Source organism: Canis aureus, chromosome 16 (genome assembly GCF_053574225.1).
Source record: "Canis aureus isolate CA01 chromosome 16, VMU_Caureus_v.1.0, whole genome shotgun sequence".
NCBI classification, from domain to species: Eukaryota; Metazoa; Chordata; class Mammalia; order Carnivora; family Canidae; genus Canis; species Canis aureus.
The window spans coordinates 31,959,662-31,984,134 of NC_135626.1; the positions used below are offsets into that span (position 1 = coordinate 31,959,662).

Here is a 24,473-nt window from a genome sequence, read left to right on the forward strand (position 1 = left end):
GTTCCTTTAATCTGTAATTTGATGCTTTCCTGGTCACAGACCTAGCATATCTGGTTTCATCATAGCTAGACTCTTTCTACAGCAGGGTTTCTCAATCTTGGTACTATTTTTAACCAGATAGTTATTTGTTGTGGGGACTATCTGGTACATCTTAGGATATTTAATAGCATCTCTGGCCTTCTACTCAATATATGTCAGTATCACTGACCCCCTCAACCTCAGTTTTGACAATAGAAAGTTTCCAGACATTGCCAGATGTCCCAGGGAGGCAAGTGGTTCCCAGTTGAGCACCAATGTCCTACAAAATGAAAATGAACTACAGAAATACGGAGGAAGAAAGAGAACATTTCTGACAAGCATATTTTAAGATGTTTTAAGCTTTCCAGAAGGATCTTTATATCTAGATAATTTAGACATTTTCTTTTATAAGAGAGGTAGGGGCCACAGCAGTGTATCCATCATTTCAGATCTGACCTCTTATCATTGGCTCCATTATACTTGGTCTTCTTTTGGAGGTCAGCTCGTAATAATTTCAGTTTCTTTTGAATCTCAGTCAGAATACCTATTTTCTGATCCAAAATGGACAATAACTGGGCAATGCAAAAATCAGCATCGTAATTTCCCTCACCAGCTGTCTCCTGGATGTTGTTCCCTGGCCATTGGCTTGATTCCTTCCATGAAGTCCTCCCTGTATCCTCCACTAACGGAGTGGATAATGTTTCGATGTCTTTAGCCTGTTTTTCCTTTTCACTCTGTATATTAGGTATATTAATAAATCCATCCCTCTGAAGGGATGTTTTTGAATTTCTAATGTGATTTTCCAACATCCGTGGCACCTCAGGTCCAACCGGATAGACACAACGATGGTGGGGCATTAAATCCAGAGCTAATTCTTTCACTCTATTTGCATATCTTAAAGTGTTGAGGGTGTTTTCACAAGAGGCCATTCCTGGAGAGATGGTAGCAATCATACAAGTGGAGGAGTTCTGGCCTATAAAGGAGTCCCGGAGCACCTGCGTCAGTTTGCTGGCTCTGAATGGGGTGTGAGACTTGTTCTGACCCAAAGCTCGGATGCATTCTTTGAGCGCTAGGAGACTTTTATTTATCTCCGCCCCCTCCAGCTGCCTTTTCCGGTTGGCTTTGGCAGTATCTGCTCCCCTTTCGTTCCCGGCTAAGTCAACGAGGGAAAACTTGCCATGCAGTTTCCCTCCTGACTTTAGGATGATCTGGAACACGGCATGGCTCCTGGAAGAGTGGGCATTGACTGATGTCTGGCCAGAAGTCCGACAGCTGTTTCCTAGTTCCACGAGGTTCAGCACATCCTCCACACTACACACCTCCTGCTCCTGCAGTCCGACCACCTGCATTTGCTGATTGCCATCCTCGAGGACTTGCAGCTTCTTCTTCCAGTTCAACAGATCATACACCTTGCCCCCATAAATCTCAAAAAATGTCCCATAGACTTTGAGGTCCAGCTTCTCATAAGCTCTGGTTTTGAGCAAGAGGAAGACATCCTGCGCCACCAGGGCATAAATGCCTTTAGAACAGTCTTGATCCCCTCCCGAGAAGGCTCCGCCCATGGTGTGCGTTTTCCCGCTGCCTGTCTGCCCGTAGGCAAAGCAGGTGGCCATGCCCCTGCGGAAGATGGACTCCACCAGCGGCTGGGCAGTGAACTGGTACACTAACTCGTTGGAGGCGGTGTCATCGAAGGCATGGTCGAAGCAGAAGGTCTGGTTCTCCAGGTAGCGAGTGAGGTCTACCTTTTGCTTGGACTCATGCACCATGACCACGTTGTCCGAGGGGATGGTGATGATGTCCAGGTCCTTCATGGTGGTCTCCCGCTGGTTGAGGGGACGCTTCCTCACGCAGACGCAGATGCGGTGGTCCTCCCGGGGCTCCAGGCTGGACACCTTGCTGCAGTCCAGGTGCCTGCGGTACTCGTCGATCATGCGCATGATCTCGCAGTTGGGGTTTCCCGTGTTGACATTGAGGGCGCGCTGAGCTCGGATCTCCAGCTGCAGCCGCCTGCGCTTTTCCCGCTGTTTTTGCAGTTTCTCAATTTCCCGGAGGCAGGGGGACTTTTTCCGCTTCATCAGGCAAGGGTTGCTGGGGACTCTGAGAGCCAGGCTGTCCCCTGAGGGCATTTCGTTTTTCTGGGGGATGGCCGCAATCCAGCGCGTGGCGGAGCCCTGGTCCCCGATGGCTGAAGCGGGCGCCAGAGACAAGCGCAGCAGCGGGGACGGCGTGGGGTGTCCAGCAGAGGCCAGCGCGGGATTCAGCAGGAATATGGTTTCTAGGTCAACCTTCTTGCCCTTTTTAACTCCTTTTTCGACCCACTCTACCGTGACCCAAGAGTTTTCTCTTTTGATCTCTGTGACCACAGCGAGGTGGATCCGCCCGTCGCTGCGCTGGATGGCCACGCAGATACCCACTTGCACGTCCCCCGAGGGCGGCTTCAAGGGTTTCAAGGCTGCCAGGCGGGGGGCGGCCGGGAGGCATAACTGGCTGGCCATGGTGAAGGATGGAGGTGTCAGGGCTCGCTTTCTGGGGCCCTTGGGGTTGGAGCAGGAGGACCTGAGCCCAAGCCAGCCTGAAGCGCCCAGGGCACTGAGGCGCTTGTGGTTTACACCTGCCTTTGTGAGTCCCATACCAAGGCTCTGCCTCAACCACTGGCGTCACAAAGGGATGGAGACAAGTGGCAGTGGGGGGGGGGGGGAGGAAGGGGCCACGAGGTGAAAGCAGGGGGTGGGGGGGTGGGGGGGTGAAGTCACATTCGTGATTCTAGGTACAAAGACAGCTGGAATAGAAAAATTGTTCTCTGCCACTGAGTACATAGGGGTCGCAGTTAGGAGCGTGGTATGTGTCCCGTGGGCTGTTGCGCTTCAGCTTTAGGACCATCCGTTCCGGCCTGCAGTCTGGAGCCGCATGCAGCGTCTAAGCTAGGTGCTTCAGTTTGAGGACCGGTGAATGTTCGCTTCAGCTTCAACCCTTTAGTGATCAGCAGGAGCAAGTGAGGGTAGAGCTGTCTGCAAATCACAGGCTTCTAAGGGCAGGATCCCAGAGAAACTCCCTCAAACCTGCCATCCTTCTTCCGGCCCACATCCCCTTCAAAACTTGCCGGACTTTGAACAGTCACAACTTCAAGTTATTCCTGTTCAGTGGGAGTTCTCATTACAAAATCAAAATGAGTTGAATGTAGTGGCTTCTTGTGGTAATTTGCTAATATGGCATTTCCTTTCGTGCAGCATCTGGGTTTGCAAACACAAAGTGTTTATCACATTCCAGGTGGCTCTGGTAGCTCTAAAGTGAGTTTTGTTGCATGGCAGACACCACCATTTTTGAGATTATTTCAGTAATTACCTTTCTAAATTCTTTCAGTAATTACACTACTGGCCTCATTATGCATAATTTGGAGAGAAAGGAGGGACTGTTGGTGGAAAGAGAATTCATCTTATACCCCCTCCTCATCCCAAAATGTGTGTGCATGTGTCCTTTAGAAGTTAAGGTAGGGCAGGCAGGATGGTCAAGGGAAATGAAAGGGCAGCTAAGATCATCAGAGGCAACTGTATGTTTTGGCAGGATTGCAGATTTTTTTTCTGTAGGATGATTTACTTGCAAAAACAAAAAATTTTTAAAAATTAAAAAAAAATTGACATCAACTGCTAGATAGGCCACATGAAGATGAAGGTGACATTTTCTTTTCCTTCCGCATAGCACATTGTCTTTTGGCTGTAAGTCTGGTGGTAATTTCAATGACAGCCTCAAAATGGCATGAAGTAGCCTGGTGTCCTTACAACCTTCTTTAGGACCAAGGGCCATGATGGAAGCACATTCTTGTTATAAATCGACTTTTTCTTAATGGAAGTCCCTCTCCTCGGTAAATTTAGTAAAACTTAGATTTTAAAAAGAAGGTGTATTGGGGGGATATTGGGTAAGTTGGATTAGTATGTTGTGCTCATTTCAGGGGGATGCTGAATGCTAGTAGAGGGACGGGAGAAAGGACTTTCTCCAACTATCTTTTTATGATTATTATTTTTTTAATTTTCCAACTTATCAATATTGAAAGTTGTGCTTGAAATCAGTTTTTGTTTTCCTTTTGTCAGGGCATTATGTAAATGACCCTAATCCCTCTGTTTTTCATTAGGTTAAATTATCTTAAAAAAAAAAAACTTGCTGTAAAAAAAAACTTGCTGCTTTCAAGTTATACATATATAAATTTACATTTATATATATATGTATATATAATTTATCTTTGAAAAAAATGTAGTCTCTCTCAAAATTATACAAACTCTAGCTCTTCTTGGTAAAGCACATTTTTATACCTGAGGCAGTGATTTTTATTTACTTATTTATTTTTTTACAGATAGACCATAAATGACAAGATTCAAAGTGGTAGTGCAAAAATCAAAGGTTAAAGTTTATTTTGCTGTCCAGCATATCCATAAAGGTCTTTTTAGCTATTTTAGGACTTTTCCTCACTCCTCCCCTTTAGTTGTCTTCTTTCTATATATTTCGCCTTGACTATCTCATGTATTTCCACCGTTTATTATTATTATTAATAATATATATATGGAGAAAGGGAGAGTGAGAGAGTGCATGCACTCTTAAGTATTTTTAATTATTCTTAGGAGTTCCAACATCCACCCGCTGACTTCTCCCTCCTCTTCAGCCCATTCTGATTTGGAGTTAGTCCTTTCCCCGTCTCTGGAAGTCTTATTTAACTGTGACATCTTTTAATCTCCCAACCAATTATAACCCTACTTCCTTGGGGTTATCGTCATCCAATCAGGGACTCGGTCTATTTCTCATGCTGCTCCTAGAGTTATTCTGACAGCTAATTCCATAGTAATTCGCTGCTTACAAACATTTTAGTAGCTCTCCATCACCCTAATTGATACAGTACAAATTCCATACGAGAGCACAGGTGCACATTGCCACCTTGACTGCCTTTTCATCCTCAAGCTATACCCTCCACACTTAGTCTAAAATTGAGCTGTACTGAATAATTTGAGGTCCTTCAAAGTATTTTTTTTTTCCAAATTACTAATTTCTAGCCCAGTGGTTCTCCATATAAAGGGTAGGTGAAATTCACCTAGAGCTTGTTAAAACAGATTGCTGGTCCCCTCCCTAGTGATTCTGATGGAGAAATATAAGGTGGGGCCAAGAATTTGCATGTCTAACAAGTTCCCAAGTGATGCTGATGCTGCTAGTTCTGGGAACACATGCCTCAGGAATCACTGGTTTCTCTCTAGACCAGAATAAACTTTCCTTGACCTCTTTAATCCCTATCCTAAATATCTCTACCCCTGGAAATGTTGCTCTAACCTTGTTGATAATACTCAGGAAAATAGCATTAAATGGAGATGTCCCTTCCTAGGAAATAGTATCTGGTACTGGTTAGATTTGTTTGATCAAGGGGACTCAAAATCTTCATTTTCAGGAGCAACTACAAAAGAAAATTCTCATAAGTAAATATAACAATAATCTGAGAGAGTCATTTGAGTGCTTTGACAATTTTGGTAATTTGAAACTACATTTGCAGCAATATCTTTTTTATCTACTAATACAGAATTCAGAATTAAGTCACCATTGACATAACCTTCTCACTTTGTGGAATTTATTCTGAGGAAACTGTCCATCTAAGAAAACACTGTGAATCTTCACTAATGAAATAAATATAGTATTTGTCAAAGTGTGAAGACCTAGATACAAGTTACAGCATCATTCTTGACCAAGACCTGAATGGCTATGTGATAGAGGAGCAGCTTCTCCAGGTTAGATACTGAAGGTTGGAGACACTGTTTTTTTTTTTACTAAAAATAACCAAAAAATCTATTTCTATGAAATACTTATCACCTGCTATTTCTTATGTCAAACCTATACTACCCTCAAGGAGCTTACCATTTACACATTTTTTTCCGTGTCCCTGTTAGAAGCTTATGCCTTGCCAAACAACTGATACATCCTCTTTATTTCAAGTCCCACCGCCCCCCCCCCCCCGCCCTTTTATAGAAATCTAGCAAGTATCGTGTGTAGACCCCTCAAGAGAGGGTAGTATGGGAGAAAGTAAGCACAGGAAATGAGCTTAGTAATTTTCATCTATTAATTACATACCTGCTCCCAGGTTGGGCCTGTCAGAATAACTTTACGGGACAGAATGTGATTTCTAGTTTCATTTTGGATACAAACCTCCCAGGAGAAATGCATCAAATAACCACCTTTCTAGCACTGTATTAATGGGCACCTAGCAGCTGTTCAGTTTGTTTGATCACCAAGGGGGGCTGTACTTTTCCAGTATACGGATGCAACCTGCAGTTGATTTAGTCTTCAGAGGAGCTCAGTAAGTTTCCCCAAATCTCTTTGAAGAAATGGAATTCATCATTTCCAGTTTAAAAGTTGTGGTTTTTCTGTGCATTTTTTTTAAGGAGTAGACGGGTAACTTAGTAGGTGTATGCCTTTGGAAAACAATGGGAAAATTACCTTTTAAAATAAGAATAGTATTTTACCATTACAGCAGGAACCTCTGTCTTTTGACATTTCGACATTTTCCCCATGCACTGCACTTAACCAGAACTGATAAGTCCACATTTCTCTAGCCTCTTACTGATTTAATAGGCAATTGTTTCTATGACAACGACATCAACCTTGAGCCATCTTTCCCCAGCTTATTAAACAGCACTGCTTACATGGGGATATTTACATGATTCCTATGTATCTGTTGATTGTGGAAGTTAGTCTATGGTGTTAACCAAGGTGGCTGAACTAACCACGGTGTCTCACTTTAAACCTATTTGTTGATCAGCCTTCATGTTTCAGTTTTACTCAGTATGCTGAAGGGAGAGGCTTGGGTTTTGCTCATAATGTATATATCAGTATTTTTTGCTTGTAACTCACGCTACAACTACAGAAATCATGCTACCCATGAGCAAAGTAGATGTCTTTGTAGCTTAGCCATGGCCCTTTAACTTGAAAGCCACATGCTGTATTCCTTGCCCTTTGAGGCTTTAGATCATGCAGTTCAGGGTATTTAAGTTAATTGCTTGCTATGGAATGAACAAAAAACTATAAGGGATACATAATACTTTTATGAACAAGAATTATAGGAACTTGGATATTTGTTCTCGAGAAGGTTTGAGAAAAGACCTTTCTATATATACTTATAAAGAAGAGGAGCATAGTGTGTGCTCTTTGAGATAACATGTGTGAACATTCAATTATGGAAGTGCTAAACCATCAAGACTTAGCATCACTTCTCTTGAAAAGCATTTCTTGACATTCACAGCTTCTTCTCCTCTGCCTCAATCACAACTAGATTATTTGCCTTCCTCTCAATTCCCACCTTTATTCCATAGTTATGTTTGACAGTACACTTACCATTTTTGATTAAAAGTATCTGCATCTTTCTCTCTAAACTTGCTTTTGTGTACCTGGTATCCAGAGTAGGGACATACCAAGTTTTGTAAAATTATAAAAACTGAAATAATAGGTAGATGTTTCAGAGGGGAGACTTCTAGTCAAACTAATGAAGGAACTCATTCAGTCAGGTATGCATTCAACAAACCTTAATGACTATCTTTTAAATGTCAAGGTCTGAGCTAAGTGCTAGATATGAGATAGTGAAGAAAACTGTCCTAGACTCTGACCTCGGGGGCTTACAGCCCCAGTTTGGGAGACATATATTAACAGATAATCAGGCATATGCATGTATATGCATGTGTATAAAAATATATATATATATATATACATATATATATATCCATATATGTAGATATATGGATAACATTCTAATAATTGCAGCTGAGAGTCAGAGTCCTATATATATCCAGAGTCCCAGTATATATCCAAGCAAAAAGTAAATGATAAATGACAATTTGTTTGGAGAGATAGTGCAGACCAGATTTAGATAATAGATCCAGGAGTTGGGCTAGATTTGGGTTCTCAAATCTGGCTATATATCAGAATCATCTGGGAATTTCTGACAAAGTGCAGATTGCCTGTCTTCACCCAGGACTGCTGAATCAGACTCTAGCAGCCAGAGCCTGGGAATCTGTCACTAAAAAGCCCCCCAGGTGATTCTTATATTAGTGTGAAGCCAGAAAGCATTGGATGGCATGCCTTCTAGGTCTCTTTCTGTTCAGAGATTTTATGATCTCATGGTTCTGTGAACAAAAAAATGAATAATCCTTTGATATACCTGTGGCAGTGGCTACTGAAACTTTTCTTTCTTTCTTTCTTTCTTTCTTTCTTTCTTTCTTTCTTTCTTTCTTTCTTTCTTTCTTTCTTTCTTTCTCTTCCTTCCTTCCTTCCTTCCTTCCTTCCTTCCTTCCTTCCTTCCTTCCTTCCTTCCTTCCTTCCTTCCTTCCTTCCTTCCTTCCTTCCTTCCTTTCTTCTTTCTTTCTCTTCTCTTCTTTATTTCCTTTTGTATTTTGAATGTTTGAGGATACCCCTGATTCAACAATTGGGACACAATTAAGTTTTACTGCGAAAGCTACTTTTAGGTTTCTGCAAAAGGCTTTTTGCAAAATCTAATCTTTGGTATTATTGTCTAACAACATGAATGTTGTTCCCAAGATTGCGAATCCGAAAAACCACCAAGGAGCCGACACCGATGCAAGTACATGAGGGTTTATTTACAAGCTCGAGCTTGGGTCCAAGTATACCCGACACAGCCACAGCGGAGCAGGGACTTGGACCCCGAGGTGGGTTTCAGCTTAGTTTTAAGGGCTGGTCTAGGGGACCTCCAGGAGCGGGGGGAGGAATTTCTCAAGTTCTGTTTACATTGTGATATGGGGCTTTCAAGGGCATTGAGCTCTGTTCTTATTCTAATAGAGGCTTCCTGCCCTTGGCTTGGGCTCTGTTCTTATTCTAATATGGGGCTTTCTAGGACATTAAGCTGTAAGCTGTTTTCTTCCTGTAACTGAAGTAAGGTAAAGTTCAGCTCTTATTCACAGGGGCCTGGGATGGCTGTACTTGTGCTAATGCTGAACTTAAAGTGGAATGGCCTTAATTTTCTCGGCCTCCACAATGAGTAAAATTGTATGATATCAAGACCTCATGTCATCAAAGATTTATAAGCATGAAAGCATACCATTTATTTTTGTATCCCCCACAGTGTTTTAGAATTGCATGTAGTACGTAGTAGATATTTAATGAATGTTAAATTGAACCATTGCATAGCATGAGGTAAATGTATGATTTACCCATGCGTTTCGATTGCTTTTGCCTTTTTGCTAAGTGTGTCAGATGAAACTTATGCCAAGACTGAAAACCCTTAGCTTTATACTATGTCTCAGTATGATTTCTGTAGGTAATATTGCAAGCACCACTTATCATTGTTGGAGCCTGGTATCTACCTGTCAGAGTAACATATGTTTGCCATTTTCTAACACTTTTTATATTCATATCTGGAAATAAAAAAGAAGAACACTAAGATTCTAAAGAATAGGACATGATGTCAAAAGAACCAGTTGATTCAGGGGGGAAAAAAAAGCCTTCTCTTAAGCAACTGGTTGATTTCACAGAGATAACCAATGGATTGGTTTATATGCTGAGTAATGTATTTCATATTATACAAGCTGCTAAGATTCAGCAATTGTTGGGAAACCTCTAGATATAACCTTTCACTATTAATGAATATATATTTGATTTGGTAAATAAGGTATATTGCTTGCATAATGAATGTTGGGTAAGGCTGTGTGCAAAAATCAGCACTTAGCAATTAGTTGTTAAGTAAATGAATGAATGGATCCATGAATGAAGACATGATTGTCAAATCTCAACAGCATGGATTTTTCATCCAGACTGAACAAATGTAATTCAGAACATGTTCCCATTCTGTTTTAAAAAAATGTTCAATGCTTTTCCATTTCACTGCTTGAAAACTCAGCCTTTTCTTCCTAGCTTGAAGACCTTGCATACTTTGCCCTTTGTCATTCTTCCTCCCTTTTAAAACTGACATTCCAGCCATCCAGTCTTGTAGTTTTGGGACACACCCAACTTTTTCCTGAATCAAGGACTTTGCATACCTTGCTTTTCTTGGAATGAGATTCTTGGCATTCCGGCCCTCCTCTTAAGAGATGTGTGCCTTTGTCTCTTCTTGATTGGAGCCCTGACTCCATTGCTTCCTAGGTTCCATGACTATAAGTAAACAAGTCACTTAATCTCTCTGTCTCAGGTATTTTTCATCTATAAAAGTTACCAGTAGTATCTGCCTCATAGGGGTGCTGTGAGGAATGTGTACAAGTTAAATGAAAAAAAAAAAAAAAAAAGCTTAGAACAAGGCCTGGTGCACTGTAAAAACTTAGCAATTGTTGCTTATTATTACCATATTGTGTAATTACTGTGTTTATTTGCTTCTTTCATTGTTTATTCTCTGTTATTCCTATTAGATTGTCACTATCAAAAGATGACTACCAAACAACGGAACTTTAATAAAAGAGCTTTAGACGTGGAGAAAACAGACCTAGGTTTGTCAGCTCAGACATTGGTTTTTATTTGATCCTTAGCAAGAAACTTCACTTTTCTGAAATTCCACTTCCTCATCTGCAAAAAAAAAAAAAAAAAAAAAAAAATTTAAAGGCACCAAATCTCTCAATTCTCTGTCCCTAAGTTAAAAGTGGTTCTGATTTGCAGTTAAGCTTCATTCAAAAGGTAATCTAATTATTTTCACTGTGTAAAAGATTTTGTTTTTTATATGAATAAGAAACTTGCATAGAAAATTCAGTTTTCATCCAGATTTGACTGAGTATAGGTATACATGACTCTGCAATCATTTTGTTCTCATAGCCTTCTTTTTTTTAAGTGTAAGTAGCATGATATATGGTCACAAGTATTAGGGAAACCTAGTACATGATTCATTAAATGTTTCTAGTGAATTTTATTGAAATTTACCTTCTGGGAAAGAGAATATTTGAAAGTGAAACATGCATAGGGTGGCAGAAAGTTGTTCTAGAATATTTCTACATTGTGAATGGGACCTTTGAGATGGGCCTTGTTTCCTACTTCATTAAAACATAATAGTATATAAAAGATCTATCTCAAATAGAATGGGAGAAAACATTATCAATCTTGTTAGGTTTTATTTTGAGTTATAATTACTGGTCTCATTAATTAAATAGATAAATTTTATCAAACCAATAAAAATTAGCCATTATAATGATTTACCAAAAACTGAAAGTACTATATTGTCTACTTGATGCTTTAATGAGGCACAGTCAATTTTTATTAATTTTATGTGTAAGAAAAGTGTTAAAATATTACTAGGAGAAAGCTTGTATTTAATATTACTGCTACTAATTCATAATCATGCAGATATTCTATTAATTCAGATTATAGTTTAACATTAACTTCAGTCTGTGAGCTAATAACACTATCACAGTTCCATCCATATGTAAGTATTTCTTTGTTACTGACAAAGTACTGATACATACTATATTGTAAACAAGGTAGACATGATTTGTCACATCTTACTAATAAGAAAGCTGGAACCCAGAGAAAATTTTTACGCACTGTCATTGATAAAAAGTGACCTCAATTGGAACCAGGGCACAAATACTTCTAGTAATTTTAATATATATCAGAGCACATTTTAAAAATCAGAGAGGAAGACAAACCATGGGAGATTCTCAACTCTGGGAAACAAACTGAGAGTTTCTGAAGGGTAGGTAGGTAGGGGGATGGGGTAACTGGGTAACCAGGCATTAAAGAGGACACATGATGTGATGAGCACTGGGTGTTATACTCAAATGATGAATTCTTGAAAACTACATCTGAAACTAATGATGTACTATATGTTGGCAAGTTGAATTTGAACAAAAAAGATTTAAAAAAGCAACAAGAATCATAGTTCCCAAATATGAATACTGGGAAAGTTATTGTCTCTCTAATTCTCAGATGTTTTGTTTTGTTTTTTTTTGGTATGTCAAATATGGGTAGTAACTGATGTTGGTATGCTGTAGTGAAAACAGTGTGTAGTAATATATGTGACACTCTTAGCATAGGACCTATGTAACAGTAAGAATTCAAGAAGCCATATCCTAATGGAAGATGTTGAGGGCTGATAAAAGATGACCTTGTTGAGAAGGATTTTGAATCTATATGACCCATGACATGGAACTTATCTGTAAGACATCTTTAGGCTTTATCTACAGAGTGTCTTTATAGTTTCCTTCTTTCCCAGTTCACTAATGAAAAAATGATTTTGTGGTGTTATATGTCCAGAGAGACACATGATTCTTGATATTTCTCATAGTGAAATTACAGAATTTTAGGTTTGAAAGAACTTAATAATTCATACTGTCTTTTACTTTGTCCTGTTTTTTAATACTCTACAGACAGTAGCCAATCAATTAGACTTTTCTGGTTGGAAGCAGATGGATTTTGAGATCCTGCCTGGGCAACAGAACTCAGAGATATCATTCATTCAGTGTACATTTATTGAGTAGATATTTTGTGCCAGGCACACACTAGGCTATCATTGTTATATGCACTTTGCCTGAAAAAAGTGTTTATATGAAATACATTAAAATTAATATGTGTGTATATATATTAATTTAAATTCCAGTTAGTCAACATACAGTGAAGTATTAGGTTCAGGTGTACAATATAGTGATTCAAAACTTCCACACATCACCTGGTTCTCATCACAAGTGCACTTCTTAATCCCCATCACCTGTTTCCCTCATCCCCTTACCTTCCTTCTGATAACTCTCGGTTTGTTCTCTGTAGTTAAGAGTCTGTGTCTTGGTTTTCCCCTCTTTCTCTTTTTTCTCCTTGGCTTGTTTGTTTTGTTTCTTAAATTCCACATATGAATGAAATCAAATGGTATTTGTTCTTCTCTGACTTACTTCATTTAGCATTATACCCTCTAGTTTCATCCATGTGGTTACAAATGGCAAGATTTCATTGATTTTTATGGTTGAGTAATACTCCATTATATATATATATTTTTTTCTTCATCTGTTCATCAATTGATAGACCCTTGGGCTGTTTCCGTAATTTGGCTATTGGTTGATAATGCTGCTATAAATATCAGGGTGCATGCATCCCTTTGAATTAGTGTTTTCACGTTCCTTGGATAAATACCTGGTAGTGTGATTGCTAAATTATAAGGTAGTTAGTTCTATTTTTAGCTTTTTGAGGACCTTCCATACTGTTTTCCACAGTGGCTGCATCAGTTTGCATTCTCAGCAGCAGTGCAAGAGGGTTCCCCTTTCTCTGCATCCTTGCCAACACCTGTTGTCTCTTGTCATTCTGACAGATGTGAGGTGATGTCTCATTGTAGTTTTGATTTGCATTTCCCTGATAAGTGATGTAATGTGGATATATTTTTAACACTAAGAGTACTTTCATTTGTATGGGGGAACATTTGTACTATAACAGGACAATGATTAGATTATTACTTTAGTGATTAGTTTCAAAGATCCCTATGATAAGGACTTTTCTTGGTTGGGAAAATAATAGCAATTGAAATACATATCTGTACCTGATACAATGTTGAACGGTGAAACTAGAACCATGTTGTACATAATAGTAGCTTTAGAAAGGTAAAAAGAACCAGAAACAGAGAAAAAAAAATCTACTATGTATTGAATGGCTCTAAGGTACTAAGCACTTTGCATCTTACATAGTTTTGACTTTGAAAGTTATTTCTCCTGATTTCCCTGTCTGGGTTAATCTACCCAGTTTCTCCGGCTCCAAACCTAGCTTTTCTCTTCTTGTTTCCCTTCATTTCATCATCTTGAAAACTTCAGGATCTGTCCCCAAATTACTTCTGTCACTGCCTTAGTTTGCGCCATCATTATCTCTTAAATAACTTACTGCCAGAACCTTCTAATGGTCCCTCTTCCTGCAGATTTGTCTCCAATTCAGCCAAGTTCATGCACTAAGCCATCTGATGCCTTTGCTAAACCACACATGTAAGGCACTTCCTTCGTCTCCCATAAAGTCCCATCAACTGGCTCATTCAGGGCGCTTGTGCTTCCCTCTTTTCCTTTTTGGACTTCTGCCCTTGCCCCCTATCCAGCTTCATGCTCCAATCCCATGATGAGCTAGTCCCAAATATTCCATGGCATTGGGGTAAACAGCCTGTGCATTAAAGTCAGATAGACAGTATCAGCTCGATAAGTATAGGTTGCTGATCTTGAGGTTTAAATGAGATATGCAAATTCCTTGATACAGTGTGTGACCCAGAGAACACTCTCTAAAAAGGATGATTGTTTGTTATTTTCTTTGACTCTGTCTTCTCCATGTAGAACTCCATCCTTCTCTCATCTCCCCTATTTCTCTTGTTTACCTTCCTTGTGCACTTCAGACATTTCATAACTCACAAGCTATTTTACATAAGAAGACCTCCCTTAGCTTTTAAGTTTGCATTAGATCATCCCCCTACATACTTTATTGTTTCTCTCTGTGGAAGCACTATTGTACATTTGCCACTTGCATGTATTCTACACTACAAAATAAACTCCTCAAGTGCAGTGACCTATCACATAGATGCCACTCAAAAATGTTTGTGATTGAACAATGAATCCTAGAACTAGTAATGATAGATACTATTTATGGAACGTTTTATTATGTGCTAGACCCAGGGCTACGTTCTTAAATATTTTTCTCACTTTCTCTGTCTCCTTAGGCATATGTGAACAGTTGACCTTTCAACAAAGTGGAGGTTGGGGCACCTACCCCATGTGCAATCAAAACCACATGTAGAACTTTTGACTCCCCCAAAACTTAACTACTAATAGCCTCTATTAATCAGAAGCTTTACCGATAACATAAGCAGTTGATCAACACATGTGTATTTTATATGCATAATATGCTGTGTCCCTATGATAAAGTATAGGCTAGAGAAAAGAAAATGTTATTAATAAAGTCATAAAGAAGAGAAAATGCATTTACAGTACTCTACTGTATTTCTTGAAAAAAATCTGAATATAAGTGGATCCACACAGTTGAAACTTGTGTTGTTCAAGGGTCAACTGTATCTTTCTGCTTCTCATCCATACATATATATCTGCATGTCTATACATGTACATAGATTCATAAATATGTGTGTAAAATACATAAATATTTTATATAAAATTTGTATATGCCATAGATTATGTGTATCTCTATATATTTAATTCTGTTTCATTTTTAGAACAACTTTATAACTCTCTGAGGCATTACTATCTTCATTTAATGATGAGAAGCAGTGATTTTTCCCTGCAGAATAGTGAGTGGCTGGAACTTGGGGCTTACATACAACTCCAAAATCCATATGATTGTGCCATACCATACTGTCTCCAGCTCACAGCCTAAGTGTTGTCGTGGGAGAAATCTCTGCTATGACAAGGAATGGGAGAAAATAGAACAGAGTCTACCCTGACACATTTAGAAGGTTACAGCAGAATGATCTTTTACTGGGGTCTTAACTGTTCCATACTGTCAGTATCTGGAATTTTTTTTAATCCATAGAAATTAAAGGTGGGACTTGTGTTGTTTTGCTTTAGGTTTTGCAGTTCTGAGATGGGATCTCACATGGCGACCTTGTCTGTCCCATCTTTGTCTTCACATACTCTCCATGGTCCCTCCAGCTTTCCAGACTCTTTTTCCTTGTAGCTAATGTATTTTTATGTATACTCTCACGGAGATTTCACTGAAGTCTCTGAGCAAATCACTGCTGCTGAAGAGCACACATGCATTGGTGCTGGAAATGTGTTCTCCAGCTGTGGGATATTTCAATCATCTGAAACAAAATTAACCTTTGTGTTGTGAGTGCAGCCAACTCTCATTCTGAAGTTGGAAGTGTGACTCCATGTGGAACTAAGGTGGCAAGGCTGCCTCTGTTCTTGCCTAGATTTTGATCTTTCTCCCTTCTGCATTTGTAAACAAAACCTCCTCTCGAGGCCTGAAACTTTACAGTGAGTCTCCGGCCAAAAGAAAATGATTCTTCCAAAGTGTGGAGAAAAATTGGCCAGATTTGAGAATGTTTTGGATTAAAAGTGGCAACGATATGCCAAAATCATAAAGAACATACACACCCGCTCTGCTTATACTCATGTGTACATAAATTACTGATCCTGTGGCTGTGAATCAGTTGTATAGAAAGAAGCAAGGCACAGCTTCTCTTCACTTTGTATGAGACCAGTTGCTCTTCTTCTGGCAGCTGCATTTTATACATAAGAATTTCCCTTCATGTTTTGCAATTTATCTACAGCATTTTGCATGTCAAAATACATGGCCATTTTGAAACCATTCCATATCATCATGAATAGTAGTTCTTTGTTTCTTACCCTAGATGTTTAAGCTATAATACGCTTCCAGGAACGTATTGATATTTTATCAAGGTAAAAAGTCAGAATGGCTTCACTTTTAACACAGTATTTTCACTAATAAGAAAACTCCCCCTTTTCATTAGTAGGGAAAAAAATAGTCTTTTGGCAAACAACTACCAAGACACCTAAAAACAAATAAAAAAAATAATTCTGTTGTTCTTTAGTGTTTTTTTTTAATATTTTATTTATTTATGAGAGACACAGAGAGAGAGAGAGGCGGAGACACAGGCAGAGGGAGAAGCAGTCTCCATGTAGGGAGCCCGATGTGGGACTCGATTCTGGGTCTCCAGGATCAGGCCCTGGGCTGAAGGAGGTGCTAAGCCGCTGAGCCACCCAGGCTGCCCTAGTGTTTTATATATACATATATGTGTGTGTCTTTATTTATTTATTTTAGAGACAGAGAGTATTTATTTATTTATTTATTTTTTATTTATTTTAGAGAGAGGAGAATAGGGGTGGGGACAGAGGAAGAGAGTGTTAAGCAGACTCTGTGCTGAGCACAGAGCCTGATGTGAGGCTCCGTCTCACAACCCTGAGACCACAACCTGAGCCAAAGCCAAAAGTCAGATGCTTAAGTGACTGAGCCACCCAGGTGCCCCTCTTTTGTGTTATATTTATATAGTGCCTTCCAATTCACAAAATTCAGTTACAGTTATTTGGTTTTGTTCAATAATTTGAATTAGGTAAAAAATTTTAAGTAATTGTTTAACTAGACTCATGCAGTGTCTACTATAATTGTGTGAGGCAGGCTGTATTATATCTTGTTCCAAGAAGAAGAAACTGAGGCCCAGAAAAGTTAAGTTATATGACAAAGGCACACATAGCTTATCATTGTCAGAAACAGGGCTGAAGATCTTTTTATTCAAAATTTGGTACCTATTTAGTGACACTTTGCCTCTATTCTATAACTAGACCTAACTCTGTTCGAAATTAATGCCAATCTCAGCTACAGCCAAATTATTTAGTAACACTGCTGAAAATAATCACTCCTGAGTAGATCTAAGAATTTCCCAAAATGAGCTATTTGAAAAATTTCCAAATTATTTCTAACTGCTGTATATTGAGTAATAAAAGAAATTGCTTTCTTGTATTTTTTCCCTTTGTGTTTGTGTACCTGCTTACAAAAGTCATCTCATACATAATGCAAGGTAATAAACTACAGCTTGTAATGGTGGCAAAGCCTTGCCCATGTGGAAATAGAGCTGGAAACCTATAACTAGTGATGTACCTTTCAAATACAATTCAAGTTTGACAAACATTAAGCAATTTGGGCAGGCACTTGCAACCAGTGTTTCCTCTAAGTGCTTTTTAGGTGTCTCATCATCTGGCTATTATTTCAAAATGCTGGGAAGAATTAATGATTTCCTGCAGGTAAATCACAGTGGATTGAAATGCCACATTGAAGTAACTGTTGTCCATTTTCTTGGTGGTGGTGGTTGGGGGGATAATATGAGCTCCCTGTTAACATGCTGTTCTTTTAAAATGCTTGTTCTCTTGAAATTCTGTTTTCTTCATGGCTTCTAAAACTGTTGTCATTTGATTATAATTTCAAATAAAATTGATTTTTTCTCAAAAAAGTAAGTACATTCATTTATGAAAACAGAAATATAACTGACTGGTGGCTTCATTCTCTTGAGTATCTGAAACAAAATAGTCTGTAGTTACCAAAGGATTAGAGATTTCCTTTACCAAGGAACATCCCACCTAACTAAACTACCTTGCTCATATAGACTAATTTTATGCTTATTAACAAGCATTCTTTAGAAGAATCTAAGCATATCTGTTTCTGGAGTCTTTTTTGCTATTTCAGAGGGGAAGAGGTTCTTGGAATTTATAGTTTACTTTTTAGGAAAAAGAAAGCTTTATAATTTACACATTTTTATCTTTGAAATGAACACTAAGAGACATTAGTTTTTGCCACTGTGTTATCACAATGAAATGAAAAAATTTTGACCTGTGCACAGGGCATAAGTTAGGAGATTCAAGCAAGGGACCATGATGTTCTCAAAAGATTCAAAAGCGAAGGACCACATGTTCTTAACCACATATACCTCTGTTGAAAAGAAATTATCTCTCTCTTCTCTCTTTCCTTCCTCTCCCCTTCTCTCCACCCTTCCCCCCCACCACCCTCCTGTCCTCTCTTCTTCTCTCCGTCTCTTTCTTTTCTGTTTGTTTGTTGTTATGGAAAAAGTAAAACAACTCCAAGAGTAGAGAGAATAAAATCCTGTACTGTATACTCATCATCCACAATAATTCATCTATATTCCTCCCTACTCTCCTTGACTATCCTTAGATTATTTTGAACAATTTTATTTAATTCTTAAATATCTCAGTGTGTATTTATACCATATAGTAATTATTTTGGAAGGAGGGGAACTGAGTGGGAAAAATTAGAGAGGAAGACAAACTGTGAGAGACTCCTAACTCTGGAAAATGAACAAAGGGTTGCAGAAGGGGAAGTGGGCAGGGGGATGGGGTAACTGGGTGACCGGCACTGAAAAGAGCACTTGAAGGGATGAACACTGGGTGTTATACTATATATTGGCAAATCAAACTTCAATAAAAAATTTTAAAAAATTGCTTTCAAATAAAAAGAAGAAAACCATAATGTAACCATAACATCATTGTCACACCAGCAAAATTAACACTCCCTGATGTCACCAGATAGATAATTGTTCAAATCTCACCAATAGTTTCTTTCCATTTGATTTGTTCAAATGCACTGCATTTCTCTGAGATTTCTGTTAATATTTTATAATATTTAATAATTTAATATTTTAATATGTATGTTCCTCCAGTGTTTTATTTTTTCCATGTATTTGTAGAATAAAAAGATTCATTGTTCTGTAGTATTTTCTATTTTCTATATTCTGGATTTTGTCAGTTGGTTCCTTGTGATATTGTTTAACATCTTCCTCTGCCCCTTTATCTTCTATAGATTGATAATTTGATAAGAGGCTTGATTGTACTACTTCAGAGATTGAGTTACATACTTCTTATTTGATGAAATCAGGAAGCACATAATGTCTAGTTGTCTCTTTTTTGGTGATGTTGTAGTAGATTCTATTATAGTTCAACAAATAATCTCCCTCTCCTTATGCTTCCTTCTCACCATCCCTCATAAGAGGAATATACCTCTCCATTCCATAGATGTTGAGCTTAGCCATTGGACTTGCTTTAGCTTAAGGAGTGTGAATGAACATGACATCCACCACATCTGTGCCAAGGCTCAAATGTGCATGGTAAGGCCTAGTCTTCTAGAACTTCTGCCTTCTGCCATGAACATCATGGGGCTGCTTCTTTCATCTTGGATTACAGATTGTAAAGGCTTAAGTAGGCCTGAAACCAACTCACATTTTAAGGTTAATCACAACTGAATGTCAGCTGACCCACAGACCCAATTGTTTCATAACCAAGGAATAAATGATTGTTGTTGTGTACTACTGAGATTTGTGATTACTTTTTGAACATTATTGTAGAAAAAGTTTAATGATATAGATATAATATTGATGAGTGGATTAAGGGGTTGTCAGATTATTTCATTCTCTTTTAAATAGTTAAAAACCTTTCAATGTTTTTGGCAACTATTGATGATTATTGCTAGAGCCTTTGTTTTATAATGGATTCCAGAGTGGGATATGCATTACTCCCACCAGAGAACCTGAAGAGGTACTCTGAGATGTTTATAAAGGAAAGTCAGGGTAATTTTTTGTGTGTTCTTTCATTTTATTTTCTATTTTTAAGAATCATGAACTGGTTCTCTAGCATCCTCCAAAGGAGACTAAGGGGGTTTTATTTCATTTTATTTTGTAAGTATGATGCATATGTATCTCATCATTATAAAAAATAAACACTATGTGATGTATTTTCACCTCTTGCTGATATTAATTTCTTTTTTAAAAAATTTAATTTTATTTATTCCTGACTGACACAGAGAGAGAGAGAGAAGCAGAAACACAGGCAGAGGGAGAAGCAGACTCCATGTGAGGAGCTGGATGTGGGACTCAATCCCGGTACTCCAGGATCACACCCTGGGCTGAAGGCAGGCGCTTAACCGCTGAGCCACCCGGGCGTCCCAATTTCTTTGATGCTTGTATTATCTACTCTTAAAGTGTTATTTTTAATTAAACCCAAGATTGATAAGTTTTTTTAAACTACAGAGCTGGAGCCTTTCACTTTCATTTTTTGAGTAGAGCTATTTTTCCTTTCTCTAAAACCTAAAAATCATGCTAGAATTTATGGAAGAAGGAAAATTGCTGATGGTAAAATTCCTTAATGGACTGAATCAAAGGCAGGGATCTTTAGCTGCTAGAAAATCCCCAGAGTAGATATAGTATACTAGCAAACAGTTGGGAGATATACCATCTAAGATTTTGGGACCCCACAATTCATGAAGTGTCATTGATAGGGGATCCCTGCCTTAAAGATGGCATCCCAGTTAAGTGATCTTCAGCAAATGACAAATAAAGGATTAACTGCCTGGAGCATTAGTCCCACTAATTCAGTATTTATAGCTATTCAAGTTATTAGCTTTTTAATTAACACTGAAAGATCTGAAAGTATCTAATTGTATTCCATTCTAATTATATTAAATTATACACATGAAAATTAAAATTCTAGTTTTCTAATATTCTCTTTTAAGAATGTGCAAACAGAGTTGTTTTCTTAATAAATGTCTCTCAACTGTTATTATGTTTCTAAACAGAATAGAAAAAATACAAGTTAATAGTGCTCATTTAAGTATGTTCCATCCAGTTGGGATTATAGAATTAAAACAGGATTTACACTAGGGTATTAGAGATATACCACGTCCATTTATTTAATTCTCTGTAATAATAATCTGCTCATTGAATTATTTAACACATCTTTTTATAAAGTACTTTGTGCATTCAGGTTTGAATGTGAATAGATTAGATTGTTACATTTATTTATTTTAAGACAAAATCAACTGGAAGAGTTATTTCAGAGCCTAAAGGATAGAAATGAAATAAAGGAAAGCAAATACAAATTTGAGGAAAGAGTAAGAATTCAACTTTTGACTCCCTGATTGTTCACTTGGGCTTAACTTTAATGATGTTGGTTTAGGAATCTTAATGAGTGAAGCGTCTACTACTGAAAATTTTCAGTTCTTTTACTGTAATATCAAGAAAAATTATTGTTTTAAAGTTGTTTTTTATACTTGATTTTATACCTTAAGGATATATGCTGTCTGTGCTTGATAATAGAATCTCATGGATATTTGACATAATGATCCAAATATTGGGTCAACTCTAGTGTGTAAGAACTGGGGGTAGCTTTCTGTGTTGGAATTATTTGTTGGGCCAAGAGAATTGGATTGACATGTGTCTAATTTAAAGAGATGTGGTAAGATGATATATAAAGTGTTAAAGATGTTGAGCTGCCACACCCAGACTTAAAAGTTTTATTGTCTTCCATCCCCATCTAAGTTATGATGTAGGAAGCCTGGATTTCTCCATGGTCAGCAAAAATAACAGCCAGAAAATTAGAGGAAAAGATAATTCATATTTTAAAATTCAGAACTGGGGCACCTGGGTGACTCAGTGGTTGAGCATCTACCTTTGGCTCAGGTTGTGATTCCGGGGTCCTGGGATCAAGTCCCACTTTGGGCTTCCTGTGCAGAGCCTGCTTCTTCCTCTACCTGTGTCTCTGCCTCTCTCTCTGGGTCTCTCATAAATAAATAAATAATTTTTTAAATAAAATAAAATAAAATTCAGATTCTTCATTGTGATGAAAGATAGAACAACTGGGAAAGAATCACTGTTGAAGTAGCCATCCCAACCCTCTCTTCAGCTACTTCCACTTCCTTTAAGTTGGAAAGCAGGAAAGGAGATAGAGACAGAAGTCTTGCAATCCTATATATTCTTTAAAGAGAGTCCTATATCTCACCTTCCTCACCCAGTTAAGTATGTAAGGTACAAGTAGCTGTAATTTAATTATACCCCAAATTAGTGGCCTACCACAACTGACTTATCATCAAAAATAATTTCTCATGATCCTATATGTCAGCTGGGTTCAACTGGATAGTTCCAATGTTCCATATGATTATAATGGGGCTACTGTTGTTTAGGGGTTGAATGGGTTGAAGTATCCCAAGATGTTTCACTCACATGATTTGTGTGCCAATGGACAGCCAGAAGACTGGCAGAGTGAGGTGAAGGCAGGGGGATTGCTAGCTCTCTCAAAGGGAGTCAATGAAGCTGGCAGTCTTGGTGAAGGGATGCTGGATGCTGTACCTGACAAATAAGGATTTATACAGAGAAGTAACTTACTCCTTTGTAGAAAACTCATAGATCATAAATGCCTATGAAAAGCCATTTGTTCCATCTCTCTCTAGAAACAGATTCTTATCACTGATAGTTGAGAACCTGATGTTCTATAACTTGAGCTATAGGGTTGATCACAATTTCTAGATAACAATTTTTTTTTTTCTGTTGCAGCATGCTGAAGAAATGTAATCATTAAGACTGTTTATCCAACAGATATTTATAGAGAACTTAGGCTTAGGAGACACAGTGGAGCAAATAGTTTACTAAAAACCTGCTTTCATTAGGCTTTTGTTCTGATGTAAGATAGGAAATAGACAATACAAAAAATAGAATATATACTGGGTATGATATGTAATATTAAGAAAATTATCATGGAAAGGAGTTACAGTGTGTGAGTGGGGGAAGGTGGAATTAGAGGCAGTAGGGTATGCCTTGCTGAGAATATGCCCTTATACAGGTGCAGCAGGGATGGGAGCAGACCAGGAGGCTATCTAGGGGAAGACCATTCTAAGTAGAGGGGACAACTGAAAATATTTAAAGGTGACAATATGTCAAACTTGTCTGTAGAATCTCAAGACAGCTCTTAAGGCTGGACTAGAATGAAGACAGAAGAAAAAAAAATCAAAGAAATAAACAAAAAACCCAGAATATGTTAAGGAGAGGTAGAGGAGAGGCATGGTTAGAGAGTAAATAGTCTGGAAACCTTTCTCAATGGTACAAGAAATTTAAACCACATAAAAAATGATTTGAGTGACTTTCTCTTGTCAGCTATTCCTACATGGCACCGAACTGGTACCATTCGAATGATGCATACAAAATAACTAAATTCATGACACACACTGCATGCTTTAGAACATCGGGGCTCAGTTCATTCAGAGAATGCTTCAGTTCATTTCAGAAAAAGGTTGGCTTGCTAGGCCATTTTAGGGTCTTGGATTTTGCTATGAGTTTTAGGGAGAGAAGAGTGAGTGAGGTTATTTAATGTACATTTTTAAAGGATCAGTGTGGGTGTTTGTAGGGTAGAAAAATTTCCCAAACTCCTAGTCATGTATTTTAATACATTCTACAAGGTAGAAAGACATCAGGTTTGCACCATCTAGGTATTGACTATATCTCAAAATCTTAAAGAAAGTGTCATTGAATATGGTTCTGTGCGTAGGAATAAATCTAAAGAAACATAACTCATGATCTAAATATGATCTGTGTATGAATAGAAGCCATAATGGGTTTTATGTATTTTATTTTATTTACTAATTTCTATGGGAGTGAGACTAAAGTTCTATATTTTAAAAGTACTTTAGAACATCATAGATCTCATTCATTTATTCATTCATTGGACCATGAATATTCACTGTATTAATTTATAGTATTGCATAAAATAGAAGTGACTCCTATAGGAAAGAGATAAAAAAAGAAAGGAGCATGGGGGATAGGGGGGTAGAGAGGGGGTGGGGAGAATAGGGAGTGGGCAGGAGACAGAGAGGGAGAAATCAAGAGAGGGAAGGAGGTAAAGAGGGAAGAAGAGGAGAGGGAGAGAGGGAGGGTGGGACAGAGAGAGTGAAAGCATGCCTCTGCATCCACATCTTGGTTATGGCAAGTGGTTCTCATTTTCCCTAAAGTGTGGCTGTTTACCAATATATATTTTCTTAATCTCTTGTGTATACTACTATACTTTAGGTAGATTTCCAGTTTTGCATATGCTAGTTTATAATGGGTTATTTTTCCTACCCAAGAAGCATCTTAATGAAGACAACTCTTAGCTACAAATTTCATTCTTGCAGAGCCATGACATTCCACGACTTCAACATGCCATACTGGACAGATAGAAAGGAGTTAACTGAATGTGTTGTTATCTCCAACCCATTCATTC

General features: G+C 38.1%; 1 protein-coding gene across 1 annotated transcript; it reads right to left on the reverse strand.

The window, feature by feature from the left end:
• Positions 1 to 359: 359 nt before the first annotated feature.
• KIF2B (kinesin family member 2B) lies at positions 360 to 2,623 on the reverse strand. The gene has a single exon (XM_077852672.1). It carries the CDS (start codon positions 2,511 to 2,513, stop codon positions 459 to 461), a length of 2,055 nt encoding a protein of 684 aa, XP_077708798.1. The 5' UTR covers positions 2,514 to 2,623; the 3' UTR covers positions 360 to 458.
• Between the last annotated feature and the right edge of the window lie 21,850 nt (positions 2,624 to 24,473).